Source organism: Thermobia domestica, chromosome 10, assembly GCF_964235325.1.
Source record: "Thermobia domestica chromosome 10, izTheDome1.hap1.1, whole genome shotgun sequence".
NCBI classification, from domain to species: domain Eukaryota; kingdom Metazoa; phylum Arthropoda; class Insecta; order Zygentoma; family Lepismatidae; genus Thermobia; species Thermobia domestica.
Window position 1 is genome coordinate 125,728,519 of NC_137463.1, and position 14,141 is coordinate 125,742,659.

At 33.5% G+C, this 14,141-nt stretch overlaps 1 protein-coding gene across 1 annotated transcript in view; it reads left to right on the forward strand.

Moving 5' to 3' along the window:
* LOC145661599 (43 kDa receptor-associated protein of the synapse homolog) overlaps window positions 1-11,825 on the forward strand; it is a 259,156-nt gene extending 247,331 nt beyond the window's left edge. Inside the window, exon 5 of the mRNA XM_081726917.1 lies at window positions 11,616-11,825. Coding sequence (XP_081583043.1) covers window positions 11,616-11,825 — 210 coding nt within the window. The remainder of the gene's footprint in view (window positions 1-11,615) is intronic.
* Window positions 11,826-14,141: the final 2,316 nt, after the last annotated feature.

The window sequence follows — 14,141 nt, forward strand, 5'->3', positions numbered from 1 at the left end:
TCGTTTATTTTTCGTTTGTTATTGGCTGTTCAAAAAAATGTTGGAAAACTTAAAGAGATATTTACAAAATTAAGTTAGGGTATGAGGCTAACTTCATCCTGGTCTTTCAAAATTCAAATTTCGATTCAAAATCAAAAACAATCATTTGTTTTTCGTTTGTTGTTGATTGCTTTGAAGAAAACATCATTTGTTTCGGAAAACATAAATAGATATTTACAAACTAAAGCTAAGGAGTTCAGTTTCACACTGACACTATACTTTTAGATTTTGATTCAAAATGCAAGCCAGTCGCAGTGTTCGTAGTTTGAGAGAAATTTCCCTAATCTAGGGAAATTTCGTAGTAAATTTAGCAGAAAGGGAAAAAAGGATTTTTCGATAAAAGTGAAAATCTAGGGAAATACTGGGGGATCTAGGGAAATCTAGGGTTCTTCAAAAATAAACAATTACAATAGCAATTGTGTATGTAGGTAAGTGTGTGTGTGTGTGTGTGTGTGTGTGTGTCCTTTCAAAGTAGCATAATTTGCACTCATTGTTGACTGAGTGTTTTTGTATTTTTTGTAAAAAAAAAAGTTAAGGAAAGAGTGAAAATAATAGAAGCAAAACACAAATGAACAAAAAATGTAGTTGGCACTTCCTTTGATATAACTAAATTAATTTTATCACATAAGTTCTTTCATAATAATTGGACACTCAATTATCTGGGGAAAATTTGAAAAGAAAAGGGAAAATTGTGTCAGTCGAGGGAAAATTTCTTAAGCGAACCTAAGAACACTGGCCAGTCGTTTGTTGTTGATTGTTTTGAAAATAGAAATCATTTGTTTCGAAAATTGCAGAGAGATATTTATAAAATAGAGTTTGGGTGCCTAATTTCATAATGGTCTCTCAAATTTCAAATTTCGATTCAAAACTAAAGCTTATCGTTTGCTTTTCTTTTATTATTGCTTATGTGGTGCATCATTTTACATATTATGCTTTGTGATCTTTTCATTTACTTTTTAATGGAAAGTAAATGAAGGACGAAATCTGGGTGCCTTCAGGAATTCAAGCTTTTGTTTTCTGTATTAAATACAAGGATTCTAATCATTTAGCATAAGAGAGCTTTGAAATCTGTATGTGACTGTGCATTTTAAAGGAAAATTTCTCATTCAAAATCCTATAAAATCACATAACTTTGCTGATAGGAAAAAAATAAGTTGTGTTCTTCTGTTATATGATAATTTGAAGATAAATTCAATAAATCAAATAATTGCAGACATTTAAATATAAACAGGATGTCCCAAATGTCCCCTGACATGGGGTAACTCTGTTATTATCAGAGTTACAACAAAATGAAAGAGGGGAAATCCGTCTCCAAATATGATGTTTTAAATCTAAAGTGAAGGATTTTTTTCTTTTTTTTTTTTTTTTTTTTTTTTTTTTTTTTGATCGGGTGAGCCGATTTGGCTTTACACTCTTTATATGCCCAATGTTATATGAAAATGCAACGTTGCCATTTACCTGGACCAGTAACATAAGTGAAAGAAGTTACTGTCTTTTACGCTAACGTATCGATGGCCAGCCTCCCTTTCAAACATTGCCTCATTCTCTTTATGTTGTGGGTCCAAGTAAATGACAACGTTGCATTTTCATTTAACATTGGGCGCATAAAAGTGTACAGCCCAAACGGCTCTTTCAATTTAAAAAATTCTTCCACTTTTGATTGAAAAGCTCATGTTTGGAAGCGGCTTCCCTTCTTACATTTTGTTGTAACTCTGATAATAAAACTTCAGTCAGTGTCAATGACTAAATATATATAAAATCCTATATATAAAATCCTGAATATATATAAATATATTGAAACATCCTGTATATATAAAATCTTCTCCTACACACTGTTTGTGTAAACAATAGAAAAGTCTACTTATTTTCCAATATTTTTACTGAAAGAATCAAACAACATTTTTTTTAAAATTAACCAATAAAAACATACAAATTAAGTTTGCATTAGTTCAGACATTTTTTTGTATGGTTTGCTGCAAGTAGTAGTCGAGAACTTTCCTCGAGAAAATCCACTTAAAGAAATTAGGTTATCAATTAGTTTCCGAGTAGAAAATTAAATATTTAGTTAAGTCAGTTGGAAGATATTTAAAAGAATTATGACTGCATGAAGTCCCAGGAGAGACTGGAGGTATTTCTGATTACATCAAGAGAAAAAAGTTTAACCTTTCCTTCTTGCCAAGACAAATTCACTGATAGATTTATAAAACTTTGCAAGTACATTTTCACCTTCTGTTTTATTCCCTATACGTAATCAAGATTTACCATGGTAATATCTTGCGGTTTCTTGAAATTTGCTACATTAAAGTTTCAACGCAAATCCAAATCAAAAGTTTTCTTTCTCGTATTTAGAACTGGAAAGTTATTCTAAATACCATAAGTGCTATATGAATAATTATTTAAAATTTTAGCGTACCGGTATACCAAATCAAAATATTTTACTGTATATTTTTATGTTTCTGTATTTTAACGTAACTTTGAAATCAATAATTGCTATTTCTTTCTTTCGAGTAAAGAGGCTGTATGAAACGCATATTTATAGTTTAACGTTCGATCTGAGCCATACTGGAAGTGGAATTCTATGCTCCCACACTGAATCAGAGAACATCAATCCTTTAATCACATTGAAACTACAAGAATCGTTTATATATGTATAGTGGCGTACGAAAAAGGTTGGGAGGGGTTTCTCCTCCTTTAGCAAGACATTAAGATATATCTACAAAAAAAACTTCTGAAGGAATGGGTATCGTAGGTAATTGAACCCTCCCTTGAAATTATGTGTATTCCGGAATGTATCAAACGTCCGGGGGCATCGGCCTCCTTCGTTATGAGTAATACGAAAAAATAGAAAGAGAGAAACGTTATTGAAAATGGGGAAGGATTCAATTTAAAGTGGTGACATTTTTTTCAATTATACGTTTTCGTTCCACACTGGTAAGGCGCCCTATGTTAAATTAAAAAGTAACGTTGTCAGTGCAGCAGGGTTCGCTTGAGCTCTCGCCGTTCCAAAAGTGCAACATTTTTGGGAAACAGATTCGAGATTTTGTATATTTCCTTACACGACAATGTGCACGTTTTCTGTCATCTGTGCGTGAACTTATGCTCTGTTTCAACGTCTTCCTCAACTGAAAACAGTGTTTTTTTTTGTTTTTTTTTTTTTGTTTTTTTTTTTCATCTAACATAGAGCATCTTACCAACGTGAAGCTCAAACGACCAATGCGATTGGAAAATGCTGCAATTTTAGATTGTAAGCGACTTACTTTAAGGAATTTCTCTCTGTTTCCGTCTTTCCTAATTTTACTCATAGCGAAGTTAGCCGAGGACGTTTGATGTAAGATTATATATGAATTTCGAATTGAACGGGATCTGGAGTGCCATTATTCACTTTCATCTTCGAAAAGTATGGAAACCAATAAAAGTCGTTTTTGATTGCTTTTTTACATTTATTTCATTACCACCCCTACAACTTTTCTCATCCTCTACTAAAAGACTAATTAGGCTAGGATCAGCTCATGTAACAAAAAACATCAAAATTGGTCCAGCGGTCCAAGGGGTTCGCAAACAACTATAATTATATTCATTTTTTATTTATTGAGATAGAACATTCCCCTTCCCCTTAAAACAAAAATTTTCAAAAGTCTTGAACATATGTCCTCTTATTGTCAATTAGGAATAGTTCATATATCAAGTTTCATCTTTCTAACTTGACGGTTTGATTAGATACTGTATTTTTGGTATAAATAATTACCCCCCTCTGTGACCTTGGGATACGCCTTTTAATCAAAGTAGAAGTGTTATGAAAAAAATCTAAGCTAGACTGTAAAATATATGAGCTTTAAATTTTATACAATAACAAGAAATAACATATCACCTGGAAGGTTGCATCTGGAGGAGAAAACTTTTCTAAGGTAACACACAGAATATTCAGATTCTGTTTCTTTTAGTACTGATTTCAAAAATTACTAGGGTAAAGTGATTAAATATCAGATCCCTAAGAAAATATTTATATTTAAAGACGAAATTCCAAACAAATCTTTGTCAAACTTTAAATATTGAAACACTGGTTGTGTCAAGTTTAATAATTATTGGTGTCTGGCGTGCGATAGTTGATTGTATGTTAGTAACAGCATAAAAGAGAAAAATAATCAAAAAATGAGAGCTGAAAACTAGTACCCTAATGGGATATGGGTGTTCCAAATATTGATTGATGAAAAAATATGCTCGTAAAAACATAGTTTTATGAGTTATATTTCACTTGCAACCATTCAAACTTGTGATATTTCAAATACTACTAAATAGAGTTACAGTAATTTTAAATTTTTTAAAATAAACGAAAAGAAATAAAAAGAAATATGTTTAGAAGGTAAAAGAATTGTATAAAAACGAAGGTTAATTTTAGCCATGATAAATACGAAGCTTACATGTGTAAAATTTCCATTTTCTCTCTCCAGCACAGAATTCATAAACTCATAAAATGCACCTAATACAGTAGATCCATGCCTCACTAGTTTCATCAAGCCTGTATGGTTGGTTACAATATAAATATTCCAGATCCGGTGGTGTTCTCTTCATCGTCAGATACTAGGCTGAACAATTTAGGAGACTGTAGACTTATCAGAAGATAGGTTATCTTCAATTGAATTTCGGTTTGATGTGGACCTATCATTTCTGGAGAACTTGATCTCCATGGAAACACTTTGTGGGATAGGATTTCCTTAGATTGGATCCTCTTCTTTCCGACAGATTTCTTACCAATATTTATTTTGAATGTAAGTTTTTGGAATAGCTTCTTACTTGTGACACATCGTTAGTCTAGAGAAGAAGTGATTACCACAGAGTTACCTGTCTGTACAGCATGTTGATGGTAAATTTGGTGATGAAGAAAGTCAGAATAAGAATAGAGGGTTTGCAGACGAGAAAATATTTCCATCTGATGTGTTCAAATTGGATGTTTCACTGGCTTCGCTTGTTTTGGTCTCGTCGAGATGGCAAGATGGCAAGAAATCTGCTTCGGTAAATATATTTGGATTGTAGAGCATAATTCTCCACTTTGAAGCCTTTGACTAGCAGCTCCATTGAAACAGCTTTTATGTAAGACTTGCTGATTAAAGTTGCGGTTTGATACGATGTAACAGCACAAAAAGAAAGAGATAACTGTCAGTTTTCTACTCCTACTGCGTAGTAGTTTTTAAATTTTGACATAAAACCAATACCAAATGGTTTAATTTATTCGTTAAATGATTGGAAAGGGAAACAATATGAACATCATGCTTCAGTGTGTGCGTGAAATGCTCATCCAGGGCTAATACTACAGATCTCTCAAAATCGGGTTGCACGAAATCAATGAAATGTTTGACTGTATCCAATCTGACGGGTGGCATGCACCTACAATTTCAGCAGGAGCACCATGTAACACTTCTTACTTCATTTTCTTTCGTGGTAACGCCATCATTCGAGGTACCAATGAAAGTGTATTCTTTTTGCCAGGAGCAATCTAAAGTGGCTTGAAGGGACGGAAAGAATACCAAATGTTTATGTCTGAAGTTCCTGGAGAAGTATCCTTATATGTAGTGTTATTGTTACAACATTCACACAAACGGGTGATTATCTGGTATCACCTAGAAGCATCAATAATACAAACGGAAATAATAATATGTATAGCAATACCTTATTATGTTAATGCATACATTCGTGGCGCTTTTTATTTAGTACTGGAGTATTATTATGTTAATACTCCGGTCGCTATTGGTTTATTTATCTACTGTCATTTTTGTTTAGAAATTCGCTTTTTGTGCTTGATTTTACATATTGGATTTTTCATTTTTGAAGATAGTAAATGGAGACGCGGACGCTACGAAATGGAATATCAAGTGGAGAAAGTGGAAAATTTTTAACAAATTCTTCTCTTTAACTTCAATAGAGAGGCGAAAGCAGCAGAGGCGTCTCGAAACATTTGCATCATGTATGGGAACAATGCCACCGGACAGACCGCGGCAAGAAAATTTATTTTCTTGTTTTAAAGAGAGTCATTTGACACTTCAAGTTCAAGAAGACCTTCGGGGTTTGATGAAGCTCGTTTAAACAATTTAATCCATAATGATCCGCGTCAATCTACCCAAGAACTGGGAAATGTAATTAACTGTAAGCATTTCACCATCGAGCGACATTTGTATTCACTGGACAAGATTCAAGGTACCATATGCTCTAGCACAAAAATCAGCGTGTGCATCTTAGCTTGCACGTCATCAACTGGTTCGTGAACAACATCGACCATTCTTATGCAATATCATTACTGGTGACATGTTGTATTTATGTCACCATAAGGAAAGGAAAGAATTAGTTAAGCCCGAACAACGAAGAAACTCCCCATATAAAGACCATCTTGCATCCTCAAAATGTAGGTTTTATGCATGTGGTGGAATAGCAAGTTTGTGCTGAATTAAAAAGGCTTCCACGAGGTGTACCTATCACTGCCGGCATTTATTGCCACCAACGATGTCACTTCAGAAGGGTCCGGACAAAAGGGCGAGGACAGAAAGGCCCAAGTCAAAACAGCCCCACGTCAAAAGGGTCCGGTCATAAGGGCCTGAGTCAAAGTGTTCCGCGTCAACAGGCTCCGCGACAAAAGGGTCGACTCAAAAGGCCCGCACGTCAAACAAAAAAGCCTGAGATATAGCCTGAAAACCCTAACAAGTATAAAACTGCTTAGATGAAGAACATTCTGTGGACATTACCTGATTTATTTGTGTTGAAAGAACACACACGTGGAAAAATATTTGGTTAGTCAAAAATGTTACGGCAGACTAGCAATAACGATACGCTTGAACGCAGGAAAAGTAAATCTTGCAGTTGGGTATTGATGCAAAAAGTCCATTGAATGGGGTATGGCATATTATACCTTGGATTTTTTGACACTGGGTATCACAGAATATTTTTGTATGGAAAGAGGTAGGTTTGACACATCAATTTAGGCTAGAATCTTTTCACAAAAGAGAATACGAACTTATTAGATCAAAAGATCCAATATATTTCAATCAAAGTGTGTATGCTTTATATCTGGAGAACTAGATATAGTGTAGCCAAACTTAAACTATCACTTAACTCAGTATGATGTTCTTATTCAGTAAAAAATACAAAAACTCGAAGTTCACACGATTCGCATTTTTCGTTCTTTTTATATTTGTTTGGTTTAAACCAGTTGTTTATTTTTTAAAAAAAGAAAATAAACCAGCTGGTGTAAACCAGCCAACCCTAAAAGTAAATACTTATTTTTTTTAAAAAATACACAAATAACTAGCAAAATTCTATGTAGTATTTTTCAAAATATTCCATACCCTCTTTTTGGAAAAAAATAAAATTAAAATAAAACATAAAAAAATACTTAGATATATATATGATACACTTAAAGGCTGCACATCTAGAGCTTTTGGTTTTGTATATTCTTGAAATTCTACAGTTTTATATAACCACCATCACAGTTTACTCAGTTCTCAGGTTTTCTGAATTTTTAACAAGAGGGATTCAACATATGAAGGGTATGAGGCAAAAACATGGTAACCCACAATTTTACTATTTTAAGAAATTAGAGATTTTCTGCTGCACAATCCATTTTGAAAGTCGGAAAGCTGATTTTTCACATTAAGACTATACATGAAGAATTAAACGAAGCGGTATGCGTTGCTGTCTATCTGGTGCTGCATAACTCAGCAATTAAAAATTTGTTAGTTATCATGTTCTTGGCTCACACACTTCATATCATTATGGAACTCTCCTCAACCCACCACCCCCCAAAAGAAAAGGACTACGGAGTCTATTTAACATAAGATAAATACAACTGCAAAACAAACATGACTGAGTGGAGCTTTTGTGCTTCTATTGGGAAGTCCAGGATTCAACTCAGCATTCGACCATTCTGACAAAGCTTTTCTTCATTCCATCTGTGAAGTAGAAATAGTGCGTGCACTGTGAGTTGGCCGACTTCCTTTCTTATTGTTTTTAAATCGTTATTATTACTAATTACCAGCAGTGACGGTTTTGCGAAGGTTAGGGGGGCGGTCTTTCGGACGGAAGCCTGTTTCCCAAAATTACTTAATGTTTAAAACAAACGAAATATCTATTATTCATGCCTTTACTCATAAACTTTAAGCTCCCGTCAAGTAAAAATTACGAATGTTTAGAAAAATTAAACATTAGTAAGAAAAAAACTCCCAAAATACTTTTCTAAATCCGCCACTGATTCTCCGTATAAAATGAGCTTCAGTGAGATTGTATCCGGAAGATTATCGCTAAATATATAAACGAAACGAAATATTAGTTATGCCTGTACTCATAAACTTCAAGCTCCTCCCAAATAAAATTAGGACATTTTAGAAAACGAAACAATCAGAGAAATTCCTCCCAAAGTACTTTTCTAAATCCCCTACTCATTATTTGTGTAAATTAGTATTCAAGGTTGTATCCGGAAAATTATTGCTGAATCGTTGCACAGCTACAGTATAACACAAATATGGAGGTACGGTTTAACGGATATATTGAAAAACGTCATCTTTGACGGATATATAGAGAAACGGATATAGTTTAACTTTTGCGCTAGAAGCTAGAGTACTAAGCTCTTAGAAATGAAACACGGATGACAAACTAAAATGATCCCGAGAAGAAAAAAATGTCGATAACTCAAAAGTTAAAATAAAATTAAATAGTCTCTAAAATTGCCCTCAAATGCTACATTCTTCATGTTAGCTTTAATTCGTAAAACATGTGCTCCATCCATCTTGCTGGTGAATTTTAGAGCGAAATGTGGCATTTAGGTCATGGAATTCTTATCTAACTATAGAATATACTATAAGAAAGCTATTTAGATAGAAAAATCATGAAAATGAAAAAAGCCAAAATTTCCAAAATTCTCGTTTTTTTTCAAAAAAGCCGGCTTTTTATGTGGAAAAAAAAATTCAAAAAAGCCGGCTTTTTTGCATCTCTCTCTCTCTCTCTCTCTCTCTCTCTCTCTCTCTCTCTCTATATATATATATATATATATATATATATATATATATATATATATATATATATATATACGTCATAATCTCGTCAACACAATAACTCTCCAATAAATAACCCAAGCTATTGCACTTTCTCCTACGTGGTTTACAATAGGCTTAAGTTCTTGACATTTAGATCTGTAGTTGCTTGCCAAAAAACTATTATTTTACCATCACATCCATGCAGGTTTAATTTATATTCTTCAGAAAACACATATTCCCACTAATTTTTGGGCTTATCTGCGTTAGCTCTAGAAAATTAAAGTATCTTATTTTTTTAATTTTGATAATATACGGTATCTTTCTAGCTATTCTACCAATATACTCTTACCATATTAAACCCACACAGCAGAATACACTGACGAGATGAAATATTATTAATACCTGCTATTATTTGAAGGAACTCGTAGAGCTCTACTGAATATTCGAAACTTTGCACATTAAGAGCATTATATTGCTTTATATTCGTAAAGTAACAATTAACAACAAATATTGGCCTACTTACTATTTAAAAATATGTTGCACTTACCATTAGTATATGTGGTAACTCACTCTACAATATTTTACAAACGCAAGCATACGAACAGAAAAATTAAGAACACGACGAACGTTCTATTTATTATTTGCCTGTTCCGATATTCTTTCTACTAGACAAATGTCAAAATTAGCATACGCTAACTCGTAAACCAATGGCAGTCTGTCAAAAATCAATTTAGATTATCGTTTATAGGAAGATTGTAGTCCCAATTTATGTGAGACATACCTCTTTCTATTTAAAAATATTGTATGGTATCCAATATGCGGAATTCAAGATGGCTTTCATGATGACCACACTCCAAATCAAAGCAGTTTTTGCAATATTACCAATTACAAAATTTATTTTTTCCTCCGTCCACGAATGTCGTTATTACTGTTCTTTCTCAATACTTTTGACTAATTCTGCATACAGATCCACATGTGTTATAACAGCAAAATTAAACTTATCTTTTCTACAGAATATTTTTATACTAATATGTATTTTTATACTTTGATCGAGGGGTAGAAATGGAATTTTAGAACTAAGGGGAAAGTCAGTAATATATAAAGTTTGATTGGGCTATGTCACGAGAATACAAACTCACAAAGACAGGGTTGCAAGCAAACTTTCATGGAGAACCGACTTAAGCGATAGCGGTTACAGAACAAACCACAACCAAACAAAATCAATATCGCCATTCAAATTTCCTAATCCAATTAACCACTGATATTCTTCCTTCTTTTAGACAAACATTTCAACTTCCTAAAGAGACACTATCCCCTTGTGCATACCTGATTTACACTCCTGCTTTGATCTCAGGCTTTTTGGTCGTGGAGCCGTTTCTACCGGACCCTTTTGAGCAGGGCCTTTTTGACTCGGACCCTTTTGACGCGGGGCCACTTTGACTCTTGCCTTTTTGTCGCGGGACGGTTTTGACCCTCGCCCTTTTGACGCAAGGGGCCTTTTGACTCGGGTCCTTTTGTAGCGGACCCTTTTGACCCGAATCCTTTAGATGCGGGGACGTTTTGAATCTGTCCCATTTGTCGCGGGACCCTTTTGACTCGGGCCTTTCTGTCCTCGCCCTTTTGTCCAGGCCCTTCTGACATGGAACCGTCACCAACTGAGACATCTTGCAGACGCAATCCAAGAAAAATGTCAAGTAACATTGCATGGAATGATATTATTGCCCGATAACGCACGCATGTATTCTACCAACCTGCCAAAGAAACATTATCCAGGAATTGGATTGGGAAGTTATTCACTTTATCTTACACCCTCATATTTTCACCTTTTCCCTCTATTAGACAACCTTCAACGAACTTCCTTTCTCAATGAAAATGCGCTCCGAACATCAACGGATGACAACGTGATTTCTACAGGTGTGGACTCGAAAAACTACTCGAACTTTGGCAGAGTATTGTAGCTAGTGAAGGAGAATATATTATTGATGATTAACTTCTCTCTCATGTTTATTTGATGTGTTTAAAAACATGAAAAAAATACAAAGAATTCTGCACCAATCCATATATATATATATATATATATATATATATATATATATATACTAGTATTAAGTGTGTGTATGATGGATCTTGTGCGCATATGGGCGAAATCCCTGGGAAAAGTGTTCAATTTGTACACTGCTCCAAACAATAATCCTGAGTGTATCTATTATTTTTAGTAATAGTAGTATTAATTTTCGACGTAGGAGATGCTGATTCGATTTCCTGCGGTAGCTCATGTGGATCGGATTGCACGTTAAACTGTAGATCCACGTCTCATGTACCCTCAGTGCTGAAAGAACGCTAAACCCCAAAAAAGTTAATAATAATAATAATAATAATAATAATAATAATAATAATAATAATAATAATAATAATAATTTGTATCATTAAACGAAATTTTTGTTTATTTGCTAATGGTAATAAGTTATTTGCTAATGTTTACTTAGTATAAATCAATTTATAATATTTATAACAAATAATAGCAATTAATTTATTTTCATCCTGTCCCTTAATCTGTTTCAGGTGTATGTAGGTCTGTCGCAGCTGTTCGGACGACTTCAAGACGCAGAGAAAAGCGCGAGATACGCAGTAAAAGCTTATGATCTGTCCCGAAGTCTACAACTGGGAGATTTAAATACACGCCACCATCGAGCTGCTCTCCTCCAGATGGCAGCAGCTTTGAGGAAACAGGGAGAAATTGGAGATGCCAAGGATTACTGTACCGTAAGTTGAGAACATATTACTACTAAATTCCGTCTTGTAACATTGTATCTCCTGTAGGGAAGCTTTTCATCGTTAATAACACTAGAATACGAAAAGTCCAACAAACTTTAGGTCAATATTATTATTGTTCTTACATTTTGTCCATAATACCTCCAGTTGTCATCTGCACTTGTTTGTTAACAGATTACAAGCAAAGCTGTTTTATACTAAAAATGTGAAATTTTAGAAGGAACCCGTCTAAGTCTTATAGGAGTTCTATTTATCTCAGGACTCTCCCATGGAAATCAAAAATTCTAGAAAATAGTGAGAATGATCGACCGCGAGATTAGAACTTGAAACTTCTTGTAAGCATACACTTCCATTCATTCAATTAATTTAAATGGTATTCTTATTATAACGCTCACTAATCCTACGTTGTATTCCTTCACTTTTGATTCTAACGTATTTTATTTTCATTTCGGAATAAGTAAAAATATTGTGAACCCGAGGGTGAAATACACTTCTGTAAATTCAATTAATTAATATTACAGTTACACAAAATCCTAGAAATTCAAAAACGAAAAATTGTATCGCATCTATAATCATAGTTCATTATCGAAAGGGCTACTTTTGCAACAGAAAATAGTTTATTAATGCCTTGCATTCATGACAGAATGGTTGTATTTCAGTTTTACATACACTTAAACCTCAGTAATGAATCACCTCGAAAACCCGACGTTTCCCTTTAGATAGATTCCCAAGAACATAATCTACTTGACTTACATACCAAATTGCTCGAAACTATCCTCGGAACTGGAAGAGACCTATCAATTCTGATACTTTATTTTACTTGTAAAGAAAGCGGTTCAACGGGCTTTCGAAATCCAAGACCATAGCCTACTTTTGGGAAACTAAATTACTAGCTAAAACCCAGGACCTTAGTAGTACCCTCTTTTGTTCTCCAATCTTTTCATAATTGTTTCATAGCATTGGCGGAGAAATACATGGCCCAAAAGTAGGTATACAGTACTGTACTGATCACTTAATTGCATTTAATATCATTTTTATTGTTATCCATCAGGTAGACTTAGTTTCTTTATTATTGGTTCATAATGTGTTTTTAGTTATATCTTAAGCTCGGAAGAGCCGAAGCAAATAAACCCATAAACTAAAATGTTATATTTGATCAATGCAGGGATGTATACCTACTTTTGGGCCATCCTGTATAATTGTTTTTTCTGCGCTCTCCTGCTGGAAGAAACTTACTGGATCCGAGTATTAAATGGCTATAATATGAGTTAGGAAATGAACATTTGTGGGAAATTAAGCTGTTTTGCTTCTGTCGTAAAAATGAAGGTTCACTTTGTGGATTGCGTAGTTATAAGTCCCCGTTTTAAGGAATCATTACGGATTCAAAAGTTAATAAAGAAGCTTCATATGGGCACCTTCGGAACCAGTTATCAGCGTAAATTGTATGTCAAAGTCACAATGTTTTAAAAATATAAAATAAATAATTTAGAATAATATTTTACCTTCTAAATGCAATTTAAAATTTAAAATTGTTTTCGCAGTTTGCTACATCAACAGGAAAATCTAATTTTATATATATACAGGGAGAATATATATATATATATATATATATATATATATATATATATATACAGTGGCTTATTTAGGATTTTGTTTCGGGGGGCTTTGCTAACTTTCGGGGGAGCTTTGCCTGAAAATGTGAAAATTCTGAAAGATATTTCATATACTTTACTATAGTAAGATTTCGGGGGGGCTTATATATATATATATATACAGTATATGTTATGGAGTGTATATCTTTATTTATAAGAAATTGTGATGTATATTAATTCATAACACAGTGCATATCTGGGACTGAGTGAAGCAATAAAAAAATTTAAATGAAAACGTCGGTTTTGGAAAGAATAGGAAAACTTTATTCTTAAAAATTTTTAGTTCTGCTGTTCTGATGTTATCATTCGTATACTTTGTCTATACCGCTTGTACTTGCTGTCGAATGGTACCGGTATACAATAAGAAATGATCCTATGAATCCTGTATCTTTCCAATTTATAAGGTTGTCATCGGTTGGCATATCAACATCTTGCAACCTTCAACTACCAACTACACTACAAAAGTTCATTTTTTTCCATTATACAGAAAAATGCATTATTTATTTCATGAATGTAATGCAGATTAACGTACTAAAGTATTGAAAATATATAAGGTTATTATAAAAGTTATAACTACCTCTTTATACATGATTAGATATAATCTAAACTTCCGTGTTTGGTGATTGATGGTGGTTAAATGAACATCAATATTTATGTTTATCAA